At 59.0% G+C, this 26,836-nt stretch overlaps 1 protein-coding gene and 1 non-coding gene across 2 annotated transcripts; one reads left to right on the forward strand and one right to left on the reverse strand.

The window, feature by feature from the left end:
• Positions 1-8,259: 8,259 nt before the first annotated feature.
• RAB11A (RAB11A, member RAS oncogene family) lies at positions 8,260-23,464 on the reverse strand. Its single transcript, XM_060174290.1, has 5 exons — positions 23,098-23,464; positions 15,096-15,291; positions 14,759-14,952; positions 14,127-14,207; positions 8,260-9,860 (listed from the first exon to the last, which is right to left on the reverse strand). The coding sequence occupies exons 1-5, from the start codon at positions 23,135-23,137 to the stop codon at positions 9,721-9,723; spliced, it is 651 nt and encodes a 216-aa protein (XP_060030273.1). The 5' UTR covers positions 23,138-23,464; the 3' UTR covers positions 8,260-9,720.
• A 112-nt stretch (positions 23,465-23,576) lies between these two features.
• Positions 23,577-23,648, forward strand: TRNAQ-CUG (transfer RNA glutamine (anticodon CUG)). Its single transcript has one exon. It is a non-coding gene; the product is annotated as a tRNA-Gln (tRNA).
• Positions 23,649-26,836: the final 3,188 nt, after the last annotated feature.

A 26,836-nucleotide genomic window follows, 5' to 3' on the forward strand; every position in this document is an offset into this window, starting at 1 on the left:
GAAGTATCTGTGTTAAGGGGGTGCCTGACCCGAGACGTGACTAGAAAGCTGCTCTGACCCCAAGGCCCCGTGGCCGTGGGCATGGGCGCACTCTCACCTGCAGCCGCCAGAAAGCAAGGCAGAGCTGCTGTCCTCGGTCCTGAACTCCTGAGTCTTGTCTGCTTCATCGACCCACAACGCCGAGCTTTCTGAGTTTGGCACGGGGACTAACACTGACCAGCTTTTTTTGTGTTTGTTTTCTAAGACTTCGGTAAGTACTGTTCCTCTTCTGCCCCGCCAGCAAGTCCTGAGCGTAAAGAAAAAGCTCGCACCGTACGACCGCTTCTCAGCAGCCCAGACCAGACGGTGAGTTCTCTACGAGATCTTGCTGGTTCAAAGTCCAGCAGTTGGAGGTTTTCGGCCCTTCTCCTTTGTTCACCTGCCACCCAGACAGACAGAGCTCTCGACATGCTGCTGTCGGCAGCCCCTGTGTGCTCGGGATGACGTATCCCCTAGGCGTGGTCATCGGGTCTCCTGATGCACTCGTTCTCAGGCACTGCTGCACGGATCTCGAGTTTGACAGTGTTGAGACAATCAGACAAAAGCGATGTGGTAGGTCAGGGGGCTGACGTGCCCTGTGCTTCTGGATGGGACAGAAAGAACTAAAAAGACGTGATATGCTGAAACCTCCTAGTAGACAGCACGGCAGCACTTAACTGCTTTCTTTTTTTTATTTATATATTTTTAAATTTTTACCGGAGCCCTGTTCAGCTCTGGCTTATGGAGGTACAGGAGACTGAACCTGGGATCTCGTTGCCTCAGGCATGAGAGTCTCTTTGCAGAACCGTTATGCTGTCTCCCCCACCAGTACGTACACCTTCTAGCCGACAGCCGGCACCATCCGGCCCTGCCCAGTGTGCGTGGACACTGCGGCGAGTGACGTTCTGGGCGTGGGTCTGCAGAGAGGCCTCCACCTGCCACGGTCAGCACGCAGCTCGACCGCAGCGAACCCAGCGCTCGAGGCAGCAGGAGGGCTTCCCCTGGGGAGCTGAAGGCAGAACAAGGGCCAAAGCGAAGCCAGTGGCCGGGCCGTGCGCCCTGGGAAGACACGCCTTCTCAAAGGCCTCCCTCCTCCTCCAGGAGGGGCACCGGGGACTGCAGAGCTGGACCAGCTGAGGCCGGAAGCGAGGAAGTCCCGAGGCCCTGGAGGCCGGGAATCGTTCATTTGGGCAGGAACCAGAAGGCAGGGGAGGGCAGACAGGAGCCCGTCTGTACTGCTCACACCAGTGTTGCATGTGTGCATGGAGCAGCCATCAGCCTTCACAAACATCCTCCCCCCAGGGCCTTGTTCTAGCAGGAACCCGAGCCAACAGTGCTGACGCGTACGCGGGAGACACGCGGGGAGACACAGGGTGGAGACAGGCCTCGGTTCCGCGGCAGCCAGTACCCGGCTAGCTCTGCAGAGCTCTGCAGGAAGCCGGAGCTGCGTCTCCCCCCCTCACTCAGCCAGGCACAGCTCACGGAGGGCCTCACAGCCTTGGGCGGGGGGGGGGGGGGGCGCCTGCCCTGTGGGCTCTATCTGCCCCGCACGTGAACACACACAAGCAGACGTGGGGTGGCGGCGAGGGGGGTGGGAGTGGTGACGACCTTCGGCTCACCTGTGCTGTGATCTCTGAGAAAACGCACAGCTCCGGCCTGCCGGGCAGACTGGAGGCCGAAGGGACAGGCAGAGGGACAGCGAGGGTCTGAGTGCCCAGTAAGCGCCCTCGCGCCGTGCATGGGGAAGGCAGGAGGGCAACAAGGCAGTGCTTGCTTCTGCTGTCCAATGCCCCGGTGCGCAATCTCTTCACTCTGCAGGATTCCCGCCTTGTACAAAATAAACCCACTTTGTCACACGCACTGAGCGAGGCCGCCCCTGTTGTGTTGCTCTGGGGGGAGGGGACAGAAACAAGCTGGAGAATCGGTTAGGGAAAACTAGAAAACAGACCTCTTCCTCTGGAGTAACGGGGAGCTACGTGCGTGCTACGGGGTCTCAGAACGGCGGGCCCGGGACAGAGGTGGCTCCTCGTGTCCACAGAGACTGGGGCTCAGCTGCCCCCGAGGACAAGGCTGCCTCTGCGGGGTGAATAAAGGCCGTGCGCTGGGCAAGGAGCGGCTGTCACTGCCGCACCTGCTAGGGGGCAGGCCCTCTGTTTCTTTTCGTTAATCATAACGTTCTCCTTGTCTTTCTTGTCGTAGTTGACAGGACTGCGAGAAATTGGGGGGAGGGAAGGACACCCATAGCTCTGTGGCACTCCTGAAACTTTCTCTGCCCTGCGGGTGGGGGCCAGGGGCTTGAAGCCGGGTCCTCGGTGTGGCCATCTGCGGGCTCCACCAGCTAAACCGCCACCCGGCTCCGTTACAGGACGTTTAACCCCGACCTCGGGGACTCACTGGAAGAGCAGCAGCAGAGTTCATCACACAGTACTATAACTGACGTCTAGAGTTTACAAAAAAGTCTAATACAGATCTTAGAACTAGCTTGCTGAGCTTAGTCAAGGACTCGAGTGAGCCTTTCTCAGTATTTTCAAAGGTTTGTATAAGATCCTCACATGAGGGGCTGGGTGGTGGCGCACCTGGTTGAACGCACACATTACAGTGTGCAAGGACCCAGGTTCAAGCCCCTGGTCCCCGCTGGGAAGGTTCAAGCTTCCCAGGGGGGAAGCTTCACAAGTGGCGAAGCAGGGCTGCAGGTGTCTCTCTCTCCCTATCTCCCCTTCCCCTCTCAATTTCTGTCTCTATCCAATAATGATTATTAATAAAAAATATTTAGAAGATCCTCACGTGAGTCAAACGAAAGCAGCTCAAGTTCACAAGGGCGACACGGTACCCGCATTTCATAACGTGGCTAGCCGAGAATAGTTAACGTTTTTTGCTGGTGGCTGAGACTCATTCAGGGAAACAAACAACCCAACTGCACACCTCGCTAACAGGACGCCGATTCTCAAGGGCTGACCCTGCCATCGAAGCAAAACTCCGCCTCACAGAGGAAGCCAGAAAGGACACTGTCTGGGGACAGCGGAGGAGGGCGGTGGTGTGACCAGAATGGAAGCCCCGCTCTGTGTCAGCACCTGTCCGATTCCCTCTCGCCTCCCTCCGCCCCAGAGCCATCTGGCGAGGCGTCTTTCATGAAAACCACAGCTGTGACTGAAGTGCCCTCGCCTCATCCAGAGCAAGTCTGACAGCCGAGACGGCCTCCCGGGGCTTCCCAGGACGCCGCTTCAGGCGGGTGAGGCGGGTCTCAGGATCTGAGAGTCTGAGGTTTGGGGGGTCCAGGTTAAGCTCCCGACAGATCAAACAGAGGGAAGGAGCCTGCCAGCTGCAGCGGAGCGGTGAGCGGCCCAGCACACGACATCCACAAGGGCCTGTCACCGCCTCGCCCCGCCCTGTGTGAAGTAACTGCTAACGCGGCGACACTCACACGTCCTCATCAGCATGCGCACCTCAGTGCCGGTCTCCTCGGCCCTGAGCCACTGTGATTCGACACCAGGATTCCAGACACGAATGTATTTCAAAGTAGGGGGTTAAAGCCAGCAGATTTCTTGATTTCTTTCTTTCTATACAATGCAAGCCTGAAAACCCAGCAGTTCTCGATGTATAGTTGCCACGCAGGCCGCTGGCTGCTCTGCCCCTCAGCATAACACTCCGCCCACAGACACTTTGCTGAACACTCCCCTCTTACTCTGACACACACGGCATGAAGACAGGTGTTTAATCAAGCCATTATAAGATATAGCACAAACATCTTGCAAAGGGTATGGATGACTTATATGACCCAGTCCGTTTCAGACTGAACATGTAATAATTTGGCTTTGGCACCTGAACAGAATCCATTTGGACAGTTACTGAGTTAGATCTGGGATGAACCCCAGCAATGATCTAATCCAGGCCTCCCCCCCAAAAAAAAAAACACCCCCATTTAGCCAGAAGCCTAGGAAGTGGAGACAGAGTAACCAAGGAACTGTGACTAAAATTCCAGACATGTTCAGACCACTTTCCACCCGGGACCTCGGACACTGTAGTGTGTTTTCTGGAATGTGCTGTGTAGACGGAAGTCCCCTCTGTGTGACGCTGTCCCCCAAGTGGTGACGGCAATAGCACTCTGCCTGATCTTACTGCGGGCGACCTCCTATAGTTTGGGGCGTAGAAGCGTCCTCTGAAACACCAGGAAAACCGGTCAACTATGTGGCATTCTGGGGAAGTGGGGAAGCAGTGTGGCTCCAGCACTGGCCCTGCCAGAAGGTGAAGGGCTCTGTGCGGCCCTGGACACAAGCAGCCTACAGGTACCAACCCTGTGCAGCCCAAACCATCAAGCAGGCCAGGCCGCCCCTGTGAGCTGACAAGCACGGCGCACACACTCGCACAGAATATAACCAGTGTGAGCTGGGAGCCGACAAGCACCGCACACACACTCGCACAGAATATAACCAGTGTGAGCTGGGAGCCGACAAGCACCGCACACACACTCGCACAGAATATAACCAGTGTGAGCTGTTGGCCGACAAGCACCGCGCACACACTCGCACAGAATATAACCAGTGTGAGCTGGGAGCCGACAAGCACCACACACACACACTCACAGAATATAACCAGTGTGAGCTGTTGGCCGACAAGCACCGCGCACACACTCGCACAGAATATAACCAGTGTGAGCTGTGAGCCGACAAGCACCGCACACACACTCACAGAATATAACCAGTGTGAGCTGGGAGCCGACAAGCACCGCACACACACACTTGCACAGAATATAACCAGTGTGAGCTGGGAGCCGACAAGCACTGCACACACACTCACAGAATATAACCAGTGTGAGCTGTTGGCCGACAAGCACCGCGCACACACTCACAGAATATAGTCAGTGTGAGCTGTTGGCCGACAAGCACGGCGCACACACACTCACAGAATATAACCAGTGTGAGCTGTTGGCCGACAAGCACCGCGCACACACTCACAGAATATAGTCAGTGTGAGCTGTTGGCCGACAAGCATGGCGCACACACACTCACAGAATATAACCAGTGTGAGCTGTTGGCCGACAAGCACCGCACACACACTCACAGAATATAGCCAGTGTGAGCTGTTGGCCGACAAGCACGGCGCACACACACTCACAGAATATAACCAGTGTGAGCTGTTGGCCGACAAGCACGGCGCACACACACTCGCACAGAATATAACCAGTGTGAGCTGTTGGCCGACAAGCACCGCACACACACTCACAGAATATAACCAGTGTGAGCTGGGAGCCGACAAGCACCGCGCACACACTCGCACAGAATATAACCAGTGTGAGCTGTTGGCCGACAAGCACCGCGCACACACTCGCACAGAATATAACCAGTGTGAGCTGGGAGCCGACAAGCACCACACACACACACTCACAGAATATAACCAGTGTGAGCTGGGAGCCGACAAGCACCGCGCACACACACACTCGCACAGAATATAACCAGTGTGAGCTGTGAGCCGACAAGCACCGCACACACACTCACAGAATATAACCAGTGTGAGCTGGGAGCCGACAAGCACCGCGCACACACACACTCGCACAGAATATAACCAGTGTGAGCTGGGAGCCGACAAGCACCACACACACACACTCACAGAATATAACCAGTGTGAGCTGGGAGCCGACAAGCACCGCACACACACACTCGCACAGAATATAACCAGTGTGAGCTGGGAGCCGACAAGCACCGCACACACACACTCGCACAGAATATAACCAGTGTGAGCTGGGAGCCGACAAGCACCGCACACACACTCACAGAATATAGCCAGTGTGAGCTGTTGGCCGACAAGCACGGCGCACACACTCACAGAATATAACCAGTGTGAGCTGTTGGCCGACAAGCACGGCGCACACACACTCGCACAGAATATAACCAGTGTGAGCTGTTGGCCGACAAGCACCGCGCACACACTCACAGAATATAACCAGTGTGAGCTGTTGGCCGACAAGCACGGCGCACACACACTCGCACAGAATATAACCAGTGTGAGCTGTTGGCCGACAAGCACCGCACACACACTCACAGAATATAGCCAGTGTGAGCTGTTGGCCGACAAGCACCGAGCACACACTCGCACAGAATATAACCAGTGTGAGCTGGGAGCCGACAAGCACCGCACACACACTCGCACAGAATATAACCAGTGTGAGCTGGGAGCCGACAAGCACCACACACACACTCGCACAGAATATAACCAGTGTGAGCTGGGAGCCGACAAGCACCACACACACACTCGCACAGAATATAACCAGTGTGAGCTGGGAGCCGACAAGCACCACACACACACTCGCACAGAATATAACCAGTGTGAGCTGTTGGCCGACAAGCACGGCGCACACACACACTCACAGAATATAACCAGTGTGAGCTGTTGGCCGACAAGCACCGCACACACACACTTGCACAGAATATAGCCAGTGTGAGCTGGGAGCCGACAAGCACCACACACACACACTCACAGAATATAGCCAGTGTGAGCTGGGAGCCGACAAGCACGGCGCACACACACTCACAGAATATAACCAGTGTGAGCTGTTGGCCAACAAGCACGGCGCACACACAGAGAATATAGCCAAAGGCCGTTGTTCTCCAGCAACCAGGACCGAACAGGCCGAAAGACTCGCTCACGCGGCTTCTGCCTGGTGCTGGCGCTGCCGGTGTCGGTCCTGGCTGTGTGGAGTTGGGCTTCTTTTCCCCAAACACCCAAAGAGGTCACCACAACTAGCCCGCAACACTTCTGAAGGCAACAACTTAACAACGTCCATTTTACCAATGGTGAAGTAATTAGTCTTGATGGGCAGTTCTAACTCTGACTTTTATACAGACCTTAACACAAAAAAGGCAGGGCTGGACAGATGTCACCGCCAAAAGCTGAGCTGATGGAGCTCTGGTTAAGAACAATAATAAAACAAGGGGGAGAGATACAATGATCATGCAAAAAGGTGCCCATTTCTGAGGCTCCAAGGTCCCAAATACAACTCCCCCTGAACACATACCCACCATAATCATAAGCTGGAGCTGAGCGGTGCTGGGTGGGGGGGAGTGTGAGAAAACTCTGACACGCCCTCCCCATGTGTCCCAGGACCCCCCCCCCCCCAGCCCTGCCCAACTAGGGACAGACAGAAACGGGCTGGGGTGTGTATCCATCTGCCAACAACCATGTTCAGTGGAGAAGCAATGACAGAAGCCAGACCTCCCGCCTGCTGCTCCCCAAAGAGTATCGATCCAATTCCACCAGGACCCAGAGAGAGAGGAGGAAAGAGGAAGGACATTCTGATGTAGTGACAGGTGTGGGTGTGACTGAGAAAGCCCAGGAAAAAGGGGCTGGTGAGCAAATATATGCAAATCCAGTTCCAGAAGAAACAGGTGACTGTACCCGTGACTTGGGAGAACGACTGTTAACACCCAGTGGAGGGATGTGGACACAGGACTCTGGTGGCGGGACCAGACTGGACTCATACCTGTTACCTTCTACTTGTGTACATCAATACTAAGCCACGGAAAACAAAACAAGAAAACTGACAGAAACCACCATCTCACATCCCCTTTTAGACAGAAACATCACAGATAACTTACCCCTCAGAGTAACAGCTATAATTACAGAGAACTCTCAGCACTGAGAAAGAACTACGACAGACAAGCTTAAAGTGAAGCCAAGATGGCCGGCTTGCAGGAAAATCGACCGGGTGTAAAGAAGAGAGAAACAGTGAGGGCCAGTGCCCAGCTCCGGCAGAGCCCCGAGCAGCAGGCGTGAGGGCCCAGGGCCTGGCCCGGCCCGGCTGGCACTGGCAGCAGCCGGGAGCAGTGCTCTGGCCCTCCCCTGCCCCAGAAGTCAGCGCTAAGAGAAGAAAGTAACTGAGTCACTTCATACCACCGTGGAAGGCTTCTTCAGATTCTCCCAAGACCCAACCACACCCGAGGCGGCCCTGAGTTTATACCTGTAAAGTTCAGTATCACTCTGTTAATTCGCTAGAGGCATCCTAAAATCATGACCGGTTTTGAGTAAAATCGTGACAGAGCCTCTTCTTGGGTCCGTCATGGGTAAAAACGTACAGAGTCATGGGTAAAAACGTACAGATTCCCCTAATGTTCTTGGCGACCAACAGCTGGACGGTGTGTCTGTAGCCAGCGCTGCCCCGACACCACGAGGCTTCCACACCTGCTTGCAGACACCCAGGCCTCTTCCACAGCAGGGAGCTCTAAGGACGAGTGTGCTGACAACATAAACAATGGTCCCCCGTAACTGTTTATTAGAATGTGAGTATATTTCAAATCAACAAACTAAAAAAGAAAAAAGGGGGAAAAACCAATTACAGAGCATGCATAAGATACAAAGTAGCAATTTACAAATAGGTCACAGGGTCTTGATAACCGATACACTAAATAGCAACCAGAAGGACGGGGCAGAGCAATGCCTTCCGTGCCCCCACACATCATGAGCACTGCGAGACAGAGGGGTAGCTGCCAGACAGGAAGCCGCGCAAGCCCACATCAATATGGGGGGGGGGGGGGCTAATTCCACCATCCTGAGTGGTATCGCCTCAGCTGACACAGCTTTCAGAACGCTGCAGGGTGAAGTGCTTCATGTCATCCACAGGAAAAGCGAACACTGTGCACGCTTCGGAGTGCGAATGCTAGCTGCTGGGAACTTCAGTGCTGTGGCGGGTCTGGACACGGCTACTCAGACTCAAGGCGCCGCTTCACCTACACGCTGGCCTTCTTCAGTCAGACTGTCACCACGTACTGGAGGGAACCGTGGTCCAGGATCTACTGCAAAGCTTAAAACTCAGCAACGCTAACAGAATTATCCACGCTGCTGGCGGGCATAGTGGTCAGTGCTACTAGGCTGCATTCACTTGGCAACTTGAGACTAAAGCATCAGACCAGCTACTGTAACTCGGCAATGAGAGCCGCACTGCGACCTACTGCTGGGGGTGGAGTGGAGTGGAGGGGCCTGGGGCCAGCCGAGCACTGCCTCGGGGGCGCCCGATCCCCCGGCCCCTGGCCAAGAGGGCAGCTGACCACACTGCTCCTGAAACCGGAGCAGACCTCCATGTTTACCCAGAGAATTCTAGTCAGGAAAAGTGTCCCCTCACCAGTCAACTTTGATACTTCTATTAAAAAAAAAAAAAAAAAAAAGTCGAAACCCAAAATGTGCTAGGCTCCACAAGCCTGTTAAGGCATTTTAGAAACCGGCTTCCGGAAGAGCGGGGACATGTTCAAGCTCTCCTGGTCCTGCCGCTTCTAAGGCAGCTTCTGAGCTGAGCAGCTGTGGGCAGGCTGCTCTGGCGACCACGACAGCTGATTTCTAGTCTTTAGTCTCATCTTTAGTCTCATCTGCTCCAGACCAGTAACTGGGCCGGAAGTTCAAGGGATCAACCTCTATCATCCTACAGTGACAGGCTTCCAAGAGGAGAAGGCGACACTTACTGAGGAATCCAAACATTCAGTTTATTAAACTGAGGCTACTGAAGCCATAGCACGGGAAAAGAAAAAGGGAAGCAGCAGTCATTCAGGACAGGTGGGCGGCTTTGGAAAGCGAAAATCAAAAGGCCTAAGACACGGGAAAATTCATAGGGTTGAGAAAGTGACCGAACACAAAAGTGACCACGAGAATTACAAATATATTTAAATCTCAGACCTGGGAAACGGACTGTACACAGCCTGCTAGGAGAGGGAGAGAGGCGCCCTAGATGTTCTGGCAGCACTGCGCCTTTGGCTTGTTCTCAGTGGTGGGCGGGACATGGATGGGCACCACGTTGTTGCTCGGAGACAAGTCATTTTCGCGCCTGTCTGACATCTGCTTCTGGGACACGATGCGGTAGATCTCTGTGGAGAAAGAAGGGGCGACGCTTAGTACGGGCGGGCCCGGCAGAGACGACACGGTTTTCAGGAAGCCCTGATCTAGCGCCGTCCACGCCGACACTGGTCGGTCTACTGGCTGTCGGGAAAGACGGCGGCGTCCCTAGACACCAGTCTCCGTCCACCTTGTTAGGCACCGCGATGGTGGCAACAGAGCCACAGTGGCTGCTGTTTGCTTCCAGAGCCTGACCAAGGGGGAAGCAGCGTGCACACTTCCACACTTCCCAGGCGGTGAAGCAGGTCTGCAGGCGTCTGTCCTTCTCTCCCCCTCCTCTCTCCATTTCTCTGTCCTATCCAACAATGACGACATCAATAACAACAACAACAATAAAAACGAGGGCAACAAAAGGGGAAAAAACAAACAAACAAACAAGAGACTAAGCAGGGCCAAAGCCCAGAGAAAAGCACGTGTGTGTTCTGTAGGCCCTTCCAGGGAAAGCAAACGCAGGAAGGGAGGCGGGCAGAGCCGTCAGAGAACACAGAGAGGAGAGGAATCGGAGGAACCGCGACAGAGGAGACGCACGCAGCGCTGGGCGAGTGTCGCCAGGGCCCTGGCCCCTCGCAGAGACGGCTCCTGCTGCCAGCGCCGCGTCCCCAGGATGATGTCAGCGAAGTTTCTGTGGAGAGCGGGCCTAAGAGCGCCACACCGCATCACCGCCCCGGTGGCCGGCATGCCACTGAAAACACACACTCTGATAAAGGTGAGGGAAGCGGGCACCTGCCAGGCCGCGTCCCCTCGCAAGGCCGTGCCCCCCAGCCCCAAGGCCACAGCACGCCGACGTCACGCGCAGGCCTCCTCCTCAGGGCCGAGGCCGAGGGCTCCAGCAGGCAAAGCCTAGGGGGTCTGGAGGCGCGGCGCAGGTCTACCTCTCACCTGACCCGGGAGACGTGTCGGGGACACGCGGCAGGGCGGGGGCCGCAGCCGCCGCGGGGGTAGGGGGCACATGGAGCGGCGCAGGGGCGCGCTCACATCCAGAGAGGGAGGAAAGGGCAGGCGTGAGTGGGGGACACGGCCCCGCCGGACCGCCGACTCTGAGCTCGTCAAGGTCCCGAGTTCTAAGGGCGCGGCAAACACGGATTCAAACCACCCTTGACGGGCAGTGCGGGTCAGAGACCTGGCAAGGGGCGCGGTGAGGGGCCCAGAGCTGGTGGGGGAGATGTGGGTCAGCAGCCCCTCAATGAAGCAAGTAGACAGGAGACCTGCCAGGTGGGCGGCGGTGGTGGGCCCCGGGTTCAAATCCCTGGGCCCCACCTGCAGGGGAGGAAGCAGCTTCGTGAATGGTGAAGCAGTGCTGCTGTTATCTATCTCCCCCTCCCCTCAATTTCCGTTTCTATCCCACAAATAATAAATAAAGTTGTTTTCATGAAGAAAGGCACGTCTCGAAGCAGCACCAGACCAGCGTGCAGGGCCGTGGGGCTCAGGCCCGCACTAGCCGCCCACCTGGTGAAAATGGTGCCGTTGGCCAACCAAGGCCGAGCAACCACTGCCCGAGTCTCGACGCCAACAGAGCCGCGGGGCTCTGCATTCAAGCAGCACAGCCACCCTGGGTGTGATGCAAACAGTCTCGACACACAGCGGGTCTGCACAGTAGGCCTTTTTTTTTTTGGTAACAGCTAAGGGAGACTTAAGCTAATGATAGTTCTCTGTCGGTGCTGGGGACAGAACTCTAAAAAGACCCCGGGCTTTGCAGTCCAAAGCTCGAGCCAGTGTCCCACCTCTCGGGCCACTAAAGCCAATGCTATGAAAAGCAGCCAGATGCTCTTTAAGGACAAAAGCAAGGAGCCCTAAGTAGTGTCAGCGTCCGTCCGTCTGTCCGCCCGCTGCAGGTGTGAAGACCTGGCCTCCCAAGCTGGAATTCCAGCAGATGGTCCGAGAGAGCACACCAGGTGTCTCAACAAGGACTAACTAGAAAAGGTTTACTATCATTTTACCGGAGCCCTGCTCACCTGACTGCGGGTGGTGCAGGGGACTGAACCTGGGACGACCTCAGAGCCTCAGCGGTGAGAATCACTTTGCAGAACCAGCCCCCTTAACTTTCCTTTTTTCTTATCAACCATCTACCTTTAGTTATTTCATGTGAGGCAGAGAAAGAGCTTTGCACAAGAGACAGGGAAGCCAGGTCACTGTAAGACAGTCCGAGTGTGGGGCCAGGCGGAGGCGCACACTACAGTGCGCGAGGACCCCGGTTCTTCAAGCCCCACCTGCAGGGGAAAGTTTCACAGGTGGTGAAGCAGGGCTGCCACGGTGTCTCTGTCTCTTTCCCTCTCCCACTCTTAATTTCTGTCTCTAGCCAATAATTAATAAATACAATGATTTTTTTCAAAAGCCGGTATGAGGGGCCAGCTGGTGGCACACCTGGTTGAGCGCACGTGTTACAGTGTACAAGGGCCCGAGTTCAACCCCCGTCCCCACCTGCTGGAGGAAAGCTTTGCTGGTGCTGGGCTGCAGGTGTCTCTCTCTTCCTCTCAAATTCTGACTGTCTCTATCCAATGAATAAATAAAGATAATTAAAAAATTTTTTTTAAAAAAAAGAAAAATGGGCAGGTGGTGGCGCACTTGGTTGAACGCACATGTTACAGCTCGCAAGGACCTGGGTTTGAGGCCCCGGTCCCCCACCTGCATGGGGAAAGCTTCACGAGTGGTGAAGCAGGGTTGCAGGTGTCTGTCTCTCTCCCTCTCTGTCTCCCCCATTCTCTCAATTTCTGGCCGTCTCTATCAAATAAGCAAATAAATATAATAAAAAATTAAAAATAAAAAAGCACCTTCGGGCGGATGTGAAGACCTGGGCTGCTCAGTGACTTTGGTGAGGCTGCAGGCGCAGTCAGAACAGGCGCGGTCACCGCACTGCTAGCAGCTGAGTGCTCTGTATATTGACTGTACAAAACCCACAAACGCAGTTAAAAGGAAACAAAAAGCCGGACGCACAGACACACTGCATCTGAATCAAATCTTGCTGCTTGAAACAACCTGCTGGACCTCAAGAGGAAGACAGGACCTCAAGAAAGCTCTGTACTCAGAAGAGCAGCTAGTCCCAGAAATAGGCTCCTGGAGCTTTTGACATCAGAAAAGAAATATAATGGGGGGGGGGGGGCGGCAGACAGCATGATGGTTATGCAAACAGACTCTCATGCCTGAGGCCCCAACGTCCCAGGCTCAATCCCCAGCACCAGAAGCCAGAGATGAGCAGTGCGCTGGAAAAAAAACAAAAAAAACTCCCAACGATTCTAAGCAGACGGCGTCTTTTGTAACCGCTTCTCCACTGTCTGGGGGGCACTGCATTAGGACCACGCTGTACACTACTCCGGGCGGGGGGGGGGGGGAGCTCAGCCTGTGGGTGGGAAATCATTTGGTCTGGCCCTGCAGAGGTAACCAGAGTTTTTGTTTGGTTTTTATATAGCAACAGTAAGGGTTATTTTATTTTATTTTATTTTCGCCTCCAGGGGGACAGCTGGGGCTAGGTGCCTGCACTAGGAATCCACTGCTCCTGGAGGCCACCTTTTTCCCTTTTGTTATCCATTGTCATTATTATTACTGCTGTCGTCACTGTTGGATAGGACAGAGAGAGAAATGGAGAGAGGAGGGGAAGACAGAGAGGGGGAAAGACAGACACTTGCAGACCTGCTTCAATGCTTGTGAAACGACTGCCCTGCAGGTGGGGAGCCGGGGGCTGGAACCAAGATCCACCCAGCCCCCCAATTTTTTTAATTTAGTGTGGCCGGCCCACCAATGACTTTATAAATATCCAAATGACCCTTGACAGAAACAGGGCTTCCTGTCGTTCCTGCTCTAAGTCCTGGTTCCTTAACACAACCCACCAGGCCAGGGAGACACCTCAATGTCAGCAAAGGCCGCCTCGCCCGAGGCTCCGATCCAGCCCCCAACACTGCGGGGCGGGGCGGGGCGGGGCAGGGCAGGGCAGGGCAGGGCAGGGCAGGGCAGCCGTGAATGCACAGAGCCCGCCAAGCCGCATCGAGGTGCTGCACAGCCCCCGCGGCTGCCCTGCAGGCCGGCCCTCTAGCAGACCCGGCTGAGCGGCACATCTCGGCACTGCCGGGCACATGTGACCAGGACCGGGGACACTGGGCTTGAACGACAAGAGCCATCCAGGCGTTTCCTCACCACACGACCCGCCAGTGGAGTCAGAGCGACGGCAGTCCAGCTGGCCCTAGGGACAGTCACTCGCCGCGTGCTAATTTCCCGACGCAGTTTCAACGGGGAGTCGCCAGGCTCACCTGTCAGGATTGTCTGGAAAGCAGCTTCTACGTTTGTGGAGTCGAGAGCAGACGTCTCGATGAAGGACAGGCCGTTCTTCTCTGCGGAGAAAACCAAACGCTTTAGTCTCATCAGATTTCCACAGGAGGGATAGATTCTTCAGATGCAAACCACCACGACTTCCTACACCCTGACAGCTCCCCAAGCCCTAACAGGAAGGCCAGCCCGCCACGCACACTCCCGCAGACAGAGTTAGAGGTCAGAGATCTTAACCTCTGCTGCGGGGAAACGCTATGACTGGCAGTGACTGGCAGTGACTGGCAGTGACGGCCGCGACGCCGTTCAGACCTCAGTAAGGTCCCCGCAGAGCCAGCCAGCTCCCTGCGGGCTAGTGACAGGCGGGCTACAGCGGGGTTCTCTGGCCTCCCCGGGGTTTCTCCACTCCTGTCCCAGCCAGGAGCACCCCCGCCCCCCGCCGTCCGGAGGGGACAAGACAGACCCCCTGCCCTCACGCGGCTCCACCCCCGGTCCTCGGTCCTCCACACGGGCAGGAGACACTCTTGCAGACTACCCGCGCCTCCGCCTGCAGCCAGGGGCCAGAGAGGCCGGCACGGACTCGCGGACACCCGCCCGGGCCGGGGGCGCCACTCACCCGCGAAGGCGCGGGCCTCGTCGGTGGGCACGGCGCGCAGGTGGCGCAGGTCGCTCTTGTTGCCCACCAGCATGATGACGATGTTGCTGTCGGCGTGGTCACGCAGCTCCTTCAGCCAGCGCTCCACGTTCTCGTAGGTGAGGTGTTTGGCGATGTCGTACACCAGCAAGGCGCCCACGGCTCCGCGGTAGTACCTGCGGCGGACAGGCGGGGCAGAGCACGGGTGGAGCCGGAGGCCGGGCAGAAAGGCCCTACAGGAAGGAAGCCAGCCCCGGCCGCCCCCCAGCCCCCAGCCCCCGCCCAGCTGCCCCCCGCCCGAGGTCGCTGAGGCGCTCACGCAGACGTGATGGCGCGGTAGCGCTCCTGGCCGGCCGTGTCCCAGATCTGCGCTTTGATGGTCTTGCCGTCCACCTGGATGCTCCGCGTGGCGAACTCCACCCCGATGGTGCTCTTGCTCTCGAGATTAAACTCATTTCGAGTAAATCGGGACAGGAGGTTACTCTTCCCGACGCCAGAATCTCCAATAAGGACGACTGGGAAGAGAAGGGCTTGGGTCACGTCAAAGGGGCAAGTGGTGCGGCACGCTGCATCGGCCCGACGCAGAGACCAGCAAAGGGGTGCAGCTGACAGCTCAAAAGGGACGGCAGCGGGGCTGGGCGAGCCGCTGTCTTTCTGGGGTGGGGGTGGGGGTGCCATGCCAGGCAGCGGGGCACACCTGGTAGAACGTACATGTCATGCTACGAGTGAAAGGTCTTTTAGGGGGAAACTTCACGCGTGGGGGGGCAGAGCCACCGGGTGTGTGCCACTGCCTCTGTCTCTATCTCTGTAAGAATACAAAAGGAGGGGCCCGGCGGTGGCGCAGCACCTGGTTGAGCGCACATGTTACAATCCACAAGGACCCAGGTTCGAGCCCCCGGTCCCCACCTGCAGGAGGAAAGCTTTGCAAGTGGAGAAGCAGGGCTGCAGGTGTCTCTCTCTCTCTCTCCCCCTCTATCTCTACCTACCCTCTTGATTTCTGATGGTCTCTATCCAATAAATAAAGATAATAAATTTTTTTTTTAAAAAGTCCATATGAGGACACTTAAAAAAAAAAAAAGATACAAAAGGAAAAGCAAGGGAGAGGCGGCCACCGGTAATGGAGTTAAGCAGTGCCAAAGCTCAGTGGTCTCGGTGTCTCTGTCTCTCTCTGTGTGTCACACACACACACACACACACACACACACACACACACACACACGAGGAAAGAGTGATGGTTTGGGCTATCTAACTCAGGACCTTGTGCTCAAGTCCAATGCCTTCTCCGCAGTCGCAGCCCGTCCTTGACCCGTCTCCAACCCATCGCCAGCCTGCGGGACGGCCACACAGCAGCTGCCCGGCACCGGGCCCTCAGCAAGCAGCTTCAGTCACAGACCCACAGGGCACTGCTGAGGCCACCACGCCAAGTCAGCCTGCCTACCTCAGAAGGGAGGAAGGTGAACCCTAAATCCTTGACGGCGGAGTTAGAATGTATCAGTCATGAAAGATACAAAGGAGAGAGGAGAGGTCCGGGAGGCGGCACAGTGGATAAAGCACTGGACTCTCAAGCATGAGATGAGGTCCCGAGTTCAATCGCTGGCAGCACATGTACCAGAGTGATGTCTGGTTCTTTCTGTCTCTCCTCTTATCTTTCTCATTAATAAATAAATGAAACGCTAAAAAAAGAAAGAGGGGGAGTCCGGAGGTAGCGCAGTGGGTTAAGCGCACGTGGCGCCAAGCACAAGGACCGGCGGAAGGATCCCAGTTCGAGCCCCCGGCTCCCCACCTGCAGGGGGAGTCGCTTCCCAGGTGGTGAAGCAGGTCTGCAGGTGTCTGTCTTTCTCTCCCCCGTCTTTCCCTCCTGTCTCCGTTTCTCTCTGTCCTATCCAACAACGACGACAGCAATAAAACTAGGGCAACCAAAGGGAATAAATAAATATTAAAAAAGGAAGGAAGGAAGGAAGGAAACAGGAAGTCTGTGGGTAGTGGTGCGGGAACAGTCTGAGGGAGGCCAGGCGTGGCTGAGGACTCACACCTGGTAAAACGAGACACAGGAGGCACGGGCCCAGCACAGCACGTTGGTACAGTCCTGCAGCAGGAAGCAGGACCACTGAAAACAGGCCCGAAACAGGCCCCCCCCCATTTAGTAGGGCCTAGAAGCTCACTGGGAAGTCGGGCTCTGAACCAAGGCCACAGCAAGGAGGGAAGACTCACTGCCAGACTCATGAACTTTTAAAAAACAGGTTTTGAGGGGGGCCGGGCGGTAGCGCACATAATACAAAGCACAAGGACCGGCATAAGGATCCCGGTTCGAGCCCCCGGCTCCCCACCTGCAGGGGAGTCGCTTCCCAGGCGGTGAAGCAGGTCTGTGGGTGTCTGTCTCTCTCCCCCTGCCTCCCTCCCCCTCTTGATTTCCTGTGTCCTGTCCAACAACAGCAGCAACAACAATGGAAAAAAAAAAAAGGCCTCCAGGAGCAGTGGACTCCTGGTGCCCATGAGCCCAGCGACAGGCAAAAGCAACCAGGCAACCAGGTTTTGATTGGCTGTATCTTTTCTATGGTCACTATGGGAGCCCGTGAGTTCGCCAAGCTAAATGCATGGCCATTTCTTTTCACCCAAGATCTTAAGAATTTCAAAAGCAAAGGAGAGGGCTGGGGAGACAACATGATGATTCTGCAAAGAGACTTCCAGCCCGAGGGTCTACGGTCCCAGGTTCAAGCCCCAGCACTACTGTAAACCAGAGCCAAGGGGCTCTAATAAGGAGGAAGCAAAGCCTGGAGCCAGCACCTGAATTTAAAGAATGAACTGGCCTACAGCCTCGCAACACCCAGTCTAGGGCTGGGGAGATAGCATAATGGTTATGCAAAAGACGCTCATGCCAGAGGCTCAAGGATCCCAGGGTCAATCCCTCACACCACCAGAAGCCAGAGCCTAGCAGTGGTCTAGTAAAAAATAGAAAATAAGGGCTAGGGGGACAGCACCGCGGTTCTTCAAAAGAGTTCCACGCTTGAGGCTGAGGTCCCAGGTTCAGTCCCCAGCACCACCGTCAGGCAAAGCTTAGCAGGGCCCTGTTGTTTCTCTCTGTGTGTGTCTCTCTCTGACTAAAATAAAATTTATTTAAAAGTATTCACACACACACACACACACACACACACACACACACAATCAGCATCCGACATGTCAGGAGATAAACTTACTCCCACCACTGGACTAGTGCTTGTGACATCTTACTAGGCAGCAGGCACGAGAACTAAACAAAAAAGCAGGAAGAGGCGGCCAAGGAAGACAGCGTGGAGAGGTGGAGAGAGAGAGAGAGAGAGGGAGAGAGAGGGAGAGAGAGAGAGAGAGAGGGAGGGAGGGAGGCCGGGCGGGCAGAGGGCACCGAGAGGCCATCAACATCCCTCCCCGCCTCCGGCGGCTATCAGCTCAGCGCCAGCCCAGCGGCGGGGCCCACGGGAGGACATTACCCGTTATCGCATGCCTATCTCCCCGGCCTCCTCTGCCGGCTGAGGCAGCAGAAACCCGGCCGCAATCAGAGTTCTCTGCGGCGGGAGCCGGGGGAGGTGCGGGCGCAGACCCCGGGAATGCCCCCTTTGGGCGCCCGACAGCAGCACCGGCCGACACCGGCCTCTGCCTTCCCTGGTGGAGGTGAGCCGGCTGCCCTGTGGGGGGAAGTCCGAGCCACCTCGTCCCTCTGCGGGGACGCCCTTGTTGCGGGGAGAGGGCAGGGGAGCCCAGACGGTGCGACACCCGCTCCCTGCTCTGGGTCACCAGGCAGGGCCTGAAGCCCGAGCCGAGCAGTGACACAGCCTGAGCCAACGAACACCTCAGAGACGCCCCCCTTTCCATCTCCACCCTGGTTCCCAGTGGTTTTTTAATCCTCCTCATCCTCAAATCTTGTGCAGTCACAAACATAGCAAGAAAAGGTATTAGTTTTCCTGAAGCAAGCAGCTAATTTTAACGTTATAAAAACCTAGCGCCAGGCGGGGGCAGACAGCATGCTGGTTGTGCAAAGAGACTCTCGTGCCTGAGGCTCCAAAGTCCCAGGTTCAATCCCCTGCACCACCATAAAGCAGAGCTGAACAGGCTCTGGCTAAAATAAATAAGTACCCAGCCCCGTATCTGGACTCAAGCCTCGCGGGCACTTGACACAGTAGAGGCACCTCTCAACCAGACACGAGGCCGCCAGATCGCCACCGGCAGTGACCTGCCAAAGGCCGTACCCCAAGGACACAGGAAGCGATGGTCCTGTGGACACCGAGTCCCACTCGACCTGGCCGTCAGCGACAAAGCAAGCCAGGGAGGCCGCCCGCCCACACTCAGGCCGGGTCGCCGTCAGCAAACCCCTCTCCTAATGAAGCAGCTCCCTGGTCCGGACACCAGGCGGGTCGGGTCCGAGGAGTCTGCGACTGTGCGCGGCTTCCCGTGAGGAGGGTCTTGGGCTCCAAGTGTGTCGCCAGCCGGGTGACCCCGCACCCCCGTGCACAGCGCCGGAGGCCACCTCTGTGTGCGGGCACCTGCCCCGCTCGGGCCGGCTCCAGGCCCCAAAGCCACCGTGCCAGGCCCGGCTTCACCTGGCGCTGTACCCACAGCGCCTGCCTTCAGGGCTGAGGGACGACCGGGCGAGCCACATCAGAAGGGCGGCTCAAGGCTTATTTGATGGGACAGAGATCGAAAGAGGGAGGGAGATAGAGAGGGAGAGACAGAGAGACACCTGCAGCCCTGCTTCACCGCTCCCGAAGCTTTTCCCCTGCAGGTGGGGACCAGGGGCTCGAACCCGGGTCCTGAGCGCTGTACTGTGCGCACTCAACCAGGTGCGCCACCGCCTGGCCCCGGGACGGCTCGGTCTTCGCCTCCAGGCCTCCAGGAGCCCGAGTGCTCGAGGTGCTCGGACGGCTGGAGTCCTGAAGTCGAGACGAGTTTCTCAGATTCGGCAGAATGGGAGTTGCTCAACCACAAGCCGTGACAGGAAAACTAGCAAGATGCAAGGCGGGTCTGTGCCGGATTCCACTGACAGCCAGCTGGCAGCTCACCGCACCCACTCTGGGGGACTGGGGGGGGGGCTGTGAGCAGAAGGGGCAGACCCGCCCGCTAACTAGGACTGTGGTGGGCCTTAGTGTGTGTGGGGGGAAGGGGGTGCATGATTTGCAGCACTGAGCCTTAGTCCCAGGCTGCAGATGCTGCCATGACGCCACCCGACCTCCCAGGGCAGACGCCTCCCCAATGTGTCCTGGAGACCCCCCCAGAGCCCTGCCCCACTAGGGACAGACAGACACAGGCTGGGGCTGTGGGTCCACCTGCCAACACCCACGTCCAGCGGAGAAGCCATGACAGCAGCCAGAGCTCCCACCTGCTGCTCCCCATAGAGAATGTGGGTCCCTCCTCCCAGAGGGAGAGAGTAAATACGGCAGCTTCCAGGGGGGGGGGTAAGGGACTCTGGTGGTGGGAACTGTGTGGCACTGTACCCCTGTCACCTTACAATCTTGTTAACCGTTATTAAATCACTAATAAAAAATTTAAAATAAGGGAGTCGGGCGGTAGCGCAGAGGGTTAAGCGCAGGTGGCGCAAAGCACAAAGACCGGTGCAAGGATCCCAGTTCGAGCCCCCGGCTCCCCACCTGCAGGGGAGTCACTTCACAGGCGGTGAAGCAGGTCTGCAGGTGTCTGTCTTTCTCTCCTCCTCTCTGTCTTCCCCTCCTCTCTCCATTTCTCTCTGTCCCATCCAACAACGATGACATCAATCACAACAATAAAATAACAAGGGTAAGAAAAGGGAATAAAAAGTTAAAAATAAATAATAATTCAAGTTCTCCAAAATTAAATGGATGCCCTCCACCAACAGGAGTGTCTCGGGAGCAAACCCGCAGCAGAGTGACCGTCCTGCCTCTGCTCACACCCTCTCTCCGCGGGCCGCTTCAGCGCTGCATCCCGGGGCCGGGGCCGGGGTGCCCAACCAGCTGCAACCCGCTCGGCTGTGGCATCTGCTACGGAGGCCCTCCTCCAGGAGAGGACTCCCCACTGCAGGGAGGAAACCACCAAGAGGTGAAGCCTTTAAAAACTATATACACACACACACACACACACACACACACACACATATGTAATTGCATCAAAAGAAACTGGTCAAATAATCAGCGTTGAAGTTAAAAAAAAGTGACTCATATCCTGAAAAAAAAATGGAAGCTTGTCTCAGCAGAATGAGTCGGACACCCGGACACCCGGACACGCGGACAGCAGGACGCAGCAGGCCAAGGCTCGCTGACCCGGACAGGCTCAAAGTCGCGCCAGAGGCCGGGAGAGGCCGGGAGAGGCCTGCACGCGCAGCTCGGGCCCCGCTCCCCTGCGGGTCTCCCCCTGCGGGCTCCCCGCGGGCCCAGCCAGGGCACATTCTGCACAGGGCTCCCTCCATCCAGTCCGGTCTGGTCCCGCACGGAGACACCGCCGGCTCCAGGCTTGGCGGCTGCGCATCTGGCGTCTCCGGGGAGGCCCAGGTTCAAGCCCCAGCAGCGCCCGGGAGGCGAGGCGGGAGGCCGGGGCGGGGGCTGGAGCTGCTCCTAGTGCGGGGAGCGGCCGGGCCTCCCGCCTCGTCCCGCACCCGGTGGAGTGCAGTGTGTGCAGCACCCGGGGCCTGGGAGAGCCGGCAAGGCCCCCTCGGCAGGTGCCCCCAGCCCCGCCCAGGCCTGCAGGTGCCCCCAACGCCCGTCCCCGCGGGTCACCCGCCCCGCCCCGCAGACCCCCGTCCCGCAAGTCCCCGTCCGGCAGACCCCCGACCCCGCAGACCCCCACCCCCGTCCCCGTAGACCCCCGTCCCCGCCCCGCAGACGCCCCGTCCCCGTCCCCGTCCCGCAGACCCCCGTCCCCGTCCCGCAGACCCCCGTCCCGCAAGTCCCCGTCCGGCAGACCCCCGACCCCCGCAGACCCCCACCCCCGTCCCCGCAGACCCCCGTCCCCGCAGACCCCCGTCCCCGTAGACCCCCGTCCCCGCCCCGCAGACCCCCGTCCCCGCCCCGCAGACGCCCCGTCCCCGTCCCCGCCCCGCAGACGCCCCGTCCCGCAGACCCCCGTCCCCGTCCCGCAGACCCCGCAGACCCCGTCCCCGCAGACCCCCGTCCCCGTCCCGCAGACCCCGCAGACCCCGTCCCCGCAGACCCCGCAGACCCCGTCCCCGCAGACCCCCGTCCCCGTCCCGCAGACCCCGCAGACCCCGTCCCCGCAGACCCCGCAGACCCCGTCCCCGCAGACCCCGCAGACCCCCGTCCCCGCAGACCCCCCGTCCCCGTCCCCGTCCCCGCAGACCCCGCAGACCCCGTCCCCGCAGACCCCGCAGACCCCCGTCCCCGCAGACCCCCGTCCCCGTAGACCCCCGTCCCCGCCCCGCAGACCCCCGTCCCCGCCCCGCAGACGCCCCGTCCCCGTCCCCGCCCCGCAGACGCCCCGTCCCGCAGACCCCCGTCCCCGTCCCCGCAGACCCCCGTCCCCGTCCCGCAGACCCCGCAGACCCCGTCCCCGCAGACCCCGCAGACCCCGTCCCCGCAGACCCCGCAGACCCCGTCCCCGCAGACCCCGCAGACCCCCGTCCCCGCAGACCCCCGTCCCCGTCCCCGTCCCCGCAGACCCCGCAGACCCCCGTCCCCGTCCCGCAGACCCCCGTCCCCGTCCCGCAGACCCCGTCCCCGCAGACCCCCGTCCCCGTCCCGCAGACCCCGCAGACCCCGTCCCCGCAGACCCCGCAGACCCCGTCCCCGCAGACCCCGCAGACCCCCGTCCCCGCAGACCCCCGTCCCCGTCCCCGCAGACCCCGCAGACCCCCGTCCCCGTCCCGCAGGCCCCCGTCCCCGTCCCGCAGACCCCGCAGACCCCGTCCCCGCAGACCCCGCAGACCCCGTCCCCGCAGACCCCGCAGACCCCCGTCCCCGCAGACCCCCCGTCCCCGTCCCCGCAGACCCCGCAGACCCCGCAGACAGCCGGGCGCGGCAGGAAGCGAGCTGCCAGGCCGAGGCCTTTCCTGCCGGGAGCCGGGCCTGCAGGTCGGCCGGGCGGCGCCACCCATCCGCGGGGGGACAGGCGCTGCGACAGGCGGGGGGGGGGGGGGGGGCGCCGGGTCAACCGCGGCCATGGGGCTCGGACCCGGATCCGGGGGCTGGCGGGGGGCGGCTCGCACCCGGGCCGAGGGTCGCGTCGCTGGGGGGATCTCGGAGCCGGGTGGCGGGGGCGGGGGGAGGCCTGGGAGCCCCGCCCCGCGACAGGCGGCCTCGGACCCGGGGCCGCGGGAGACGCGCGGGAGTCGGACCCCGAGCCGGGCGTCCGGGCGGCGGCGGCCTCACCTTTGAACAGGTAGTCGTACTCGTCGTCGCGGGTGCCCATGGCGCGGCCGGGAGCGGAGGGGCGGCGGCGGCGGCGGGACGGGGGGCGTCGCTGCGGGGAAGCCGAGCGCGGAGCCTCAGCTGCCGGACCCGGCGAACGACCCCGCCCTGCCGTTGCGTCACTTCCGGCGGGCCCGCCCGGGAAGCGCTTCCGGGAGCGGAGCCCCGCCCCCCGGCAGCCCCGCCGCCCGCAGGAGGCCGCGGAACGCCCGCCTCGCGACGGTCACCCGGGTCTCGTCCCCGCCGGGCCGCTGCGGCGGGACACGGGACGGGGGCTCCCCGCCGCCCACTCTCCGGGGAGCCCCCCGCGCCGCCTTCCTCGGCGGCGGGCCGGAAGTGCGGCTCGGCGGCGGGCGGAAGTCCCGCCTCCCGGGGGCGGGGGGGGAGACGGGGCGGGGCGTCCAGCATTAGGGCGTCTGCGGCGGCGCAGCTGGCGTGCTGGTTCCATGGTGTAATGGTTAGCACTCTGGACTCTGAATCCAGCGATCCGAGTTCAAATCTCGGTGGAACCTGCCGGCGCTGCCCCCTTTTTCTTGTTGTTCTTGTTCTCCCCACTGCGGAATCTTGCTTTCGCCTTCGCGAATGTTCCTTTGGAACAGCTCCTGTTGGCCTAGAGGAAGAGGAAGTTTCACCAAAGCCGATGGCTTGCTTGAAGGTGTCTTGACTGTCCCCGCAGAATAGGCTGGGGAGCGACTCCCTGTCCCGGACTGTCTGGAAGAATTGGAGCGGAGCCGGTGCTCGTTCTGCTGTGAAGGCCTCTCAGGGTTCATGAGGAAAGCCATCGAGACCTGCGCTGTTGTGGGGAAGGCTCTTTAGTTGTTTGTTGTTGTTGTTTTTTAGATTTTTTTCTCTTTATTTATTTCCTTTTGTTGCCCTTTGTTTTATTGTTGTAGTTACTACTGTTGTCATTGCTGTTACTGATGTCGTTGTTGTTGGACAGGACAGAGAGACATGGAGAGAGGAGGGGAAGACAGAGAGGGGGAGAGAAAGACAGACACCCGCAGACCTGCCTCACCGCCTGGGAAGCGACCCCCCCTGCAGGTGGGGAGCCGGGGGCTCGAACCGGGGTCCTGACGCCGGTCCTTGCGCTATTTTTTTTTTTATTATTCTTTAGTTTTTATTGCGAATTCAGCTTCTACACTGGTGATTAGCTGAAGCTGTGCACTTCCTCTGGGTCGGGCTGGGCAGGGGGTGCGGCCCTGCATTCATCCAGCTCTCCTGGGTCGCCCAGTTACTCACCTCTGCTTCTTTGTACCTCCCCCACTTCAGTTGTGATTTTGTCTCTCAGGCAGGGGGAGGTGGCATAATGGTTATGCAAACAGACTGTCATGCCTGAGGCTTTGAAGGCCCAGGTTCAATCCCCTGCACCACTGTGAACCAGAGCTGATTAGTGCTGTGGTTAAAAAAAAAAAAAAAAAATCTACCTCTCTAGTTCCTAATTGCTTTTCTCATAGCTTTCTCTCTCTTTTGAGTCTAGCCAGTGACTTCTCTATCTTCTTATCCTTTCCAAGGGACCAGCTCTTGGCTTCATTAACTTTCTGAGCATTTTATTTATTTTTTATTTTTTTATCTTTTTACCAGAGTGCTGCTCAGCTCTGGTCTATGGTGGTGCAAGGGATTGAACCTGGAACTTCAGGGCCTCAGGCATGAGAGTGCCTTGGCATAACCATTATGCTGTCTCCTCTGCCATCATTGACCTTTCGGATCCTCGCCCTGGCTTCCACTGCATTAACTTCTGCTCTGGTTTTGACAGTTACCTTCCTCCTGCTGACTGCTGGGTCTCTCTGTGGCTCCTTTTCTTGTTGGCACAGTTGTGGTTTTAGGGAGCTCACTTGAGACCTTTGCTGTTTGTTAACAGGGGCCAATACTGCTATAAACAGACCTCCCCTCCCCTCAGGCTGTGACAGGCCTCCCCTCCCCTCAGGCTGTGACAGGCCTCCCCTCCCCTCAGGCTGTGACAGACCTCCCCTCCCCTCAGGCTGTGACAGACCTCCCCTCCCCTCAGGCTGTGACAGGCCTCCCCTCCCCTCAGGCTGTGACAGGCCTCCCCTCCCCTCAGGCTGTGACAGACCTCCCCTCCCCTCAGGCTGTGACAGGCCTCCCCTCCCCTCAGGCTGTGACAGGCCTCCCCTCCCCTCAGGCTGTGACAGGCCTCCCCTCCCCTCAGGCTGTGACAGACCTCCCCTCCCCTCAGGCTGTGACAGGCCTCCCCTCCCCTCAGGCTGTGACAGGCCTCCCCTCCCCTCAGGCTGTGACAGGCCTCCCCTCCCCTCAGGCTGTGACAGGCCTCCCCTCCCCTCAGGCTGTGACAGACCTCCCCTCCCCTCAGGCTGTGACAGACCTCCCCTCCCCTCAGGCTGTGACAGGCCTCCCCTCCCCTCAGGCTGTGACAGGCCTCCCCTCCCCTCAGGCTGTGACAGACCTCCCCTCCCCTCAGGCTGTGACAGACCTCCCCTCCCCTCAGGCTGTGACAGGCCTCCCCTCCCCTCAGGCTGTGACAGGCCTCCCCTCCCCTCAGGCTGTGACAGACCTCCACTCTCCTCAGGCTGTGACAGGCCTCCCCTCCCCTCAGGCTGTGACAGACCTCCACTCTCCTCAGGCTGTGACAGGCCTCCCCTCCCCTCAGGCTGTGACAGACCTCCACTCTCCTCAGGCTGTGACAGGCCTCCCCTCCCCTCAGGCTGTGACAGGCCTCCCCTCCCCTCAGGCTGTGACAGGCCTCCCCTCCCCTCAGGCTGTGACAGGCCTCCCCTCCCTCAGGCTGTGACAGGCCTCCCCTCCCCTCAGGCTGTGACAGGCCTCCCCTCCCCTCAGGCTGTGACAGGCCTCCCCTCCCCTCAGGCTGTGACAGGCCTCCCCTCCCCTCAGGCTGTGACAGGCCTCCCCTCCCCTCAGGCTGTGACAGACCTCCCCTCCCCTCAGGCTGTGACAGACCTCCCCTCCCCTCAGGCTGTGACAGGCCTCCCCTCCCCTCAGGCTGTGACAGGCCTCCCCTCCCCTCAGGCTGTGACAGACCTTCCCTCCCCTCAGGCTGTGACAGGCCTCCCCTCCCCTCAGGCTGTGACAGACCTCCCCTCCCCTCAGGCTGTGACAGACCTCCACTCTCCTCAGGCTGTGACAGACCTCCCCTCCCCTCAGGCTGTGACAGGCCTCCCCTCCCCTCAGGCTGTGACAGACCTCCACTCTCCTCAGGCTGTGACAGGCCTCCCCTCCCCTCAGGCTGTGACAGGCCTCCACTCTCCTCAGGCTGTGACAGGCCTCCCCTCCCCTCAGGCTGTGACAGGCCTCCCCTCCCCTCAGGCTGTGACAGACCTCCCCTCCCCTCAGGCTGTGACAGACCTCCACTCTCCTCAGGCTGTGACAGACCTCCCCTCCCCTCAGGCTGTGACAGACCTCCACTCTCCTCAGGCTGTGACAGACCTCCCCTCCCCTCAGGCTGTGACAGACCTCCACTCTCCTCAGGCTGTGACAGGCCTCCCCTCCCCTCAGGCTGTGACAGACCTCCACTCTCCTCAGGCTGTGACAGGCCTCCCCTCCCCTCAGGCTGTGACAGACCTCCACTCTCCTCAGGCTGTGACAGGCCTCCACTCTCCTCAGGCTGTGACAGACCTCCACTCTCCTCAGGCTGTGACAGACCTCCCCTCCCCTCAGGCTGTGACAGGCCTCCCCTCCCCTCAGGCTGTGACAGACCTCCCCTCCC

Source organism: Erinaceus europaeus, chromosome 16 (genome assembly GCF_950295315.1).
Source record: "Erinaceus europaeus chromosome 16, mEriEur2.1, whole genome shotgun sequence".
NCBI classification, from domain to species: Eukaryota; Metazoa; Chordata; class Mammalia; order Eulipotyphla; family Erinaceidae; genus Erinaceus; species Erinaceus europaeus.

Coding starts and splice junctions, on each gene's coding strand:
- RAB11A (XM_060174290.1), bottom strand. CDS start 23,137: ATGGGCACCCGCGACGACGAGTACGACTACCTGTTCAAAG. Junction 15,292..23,097: donor GTACGACTACCTGTTCAAAG/GTGAGGCCGCCG, acceptor TTCTCTTCCCAG/TCGTCCTTATTGGAGATTCT. Junction 14,208..14,758: donor CGAGGCCCGCGCCTTCGCGG/GTGAGTGGCGCC, acceptor TTTTCTCCGCAG/AGAAGAACGGCCTGTCCTTC.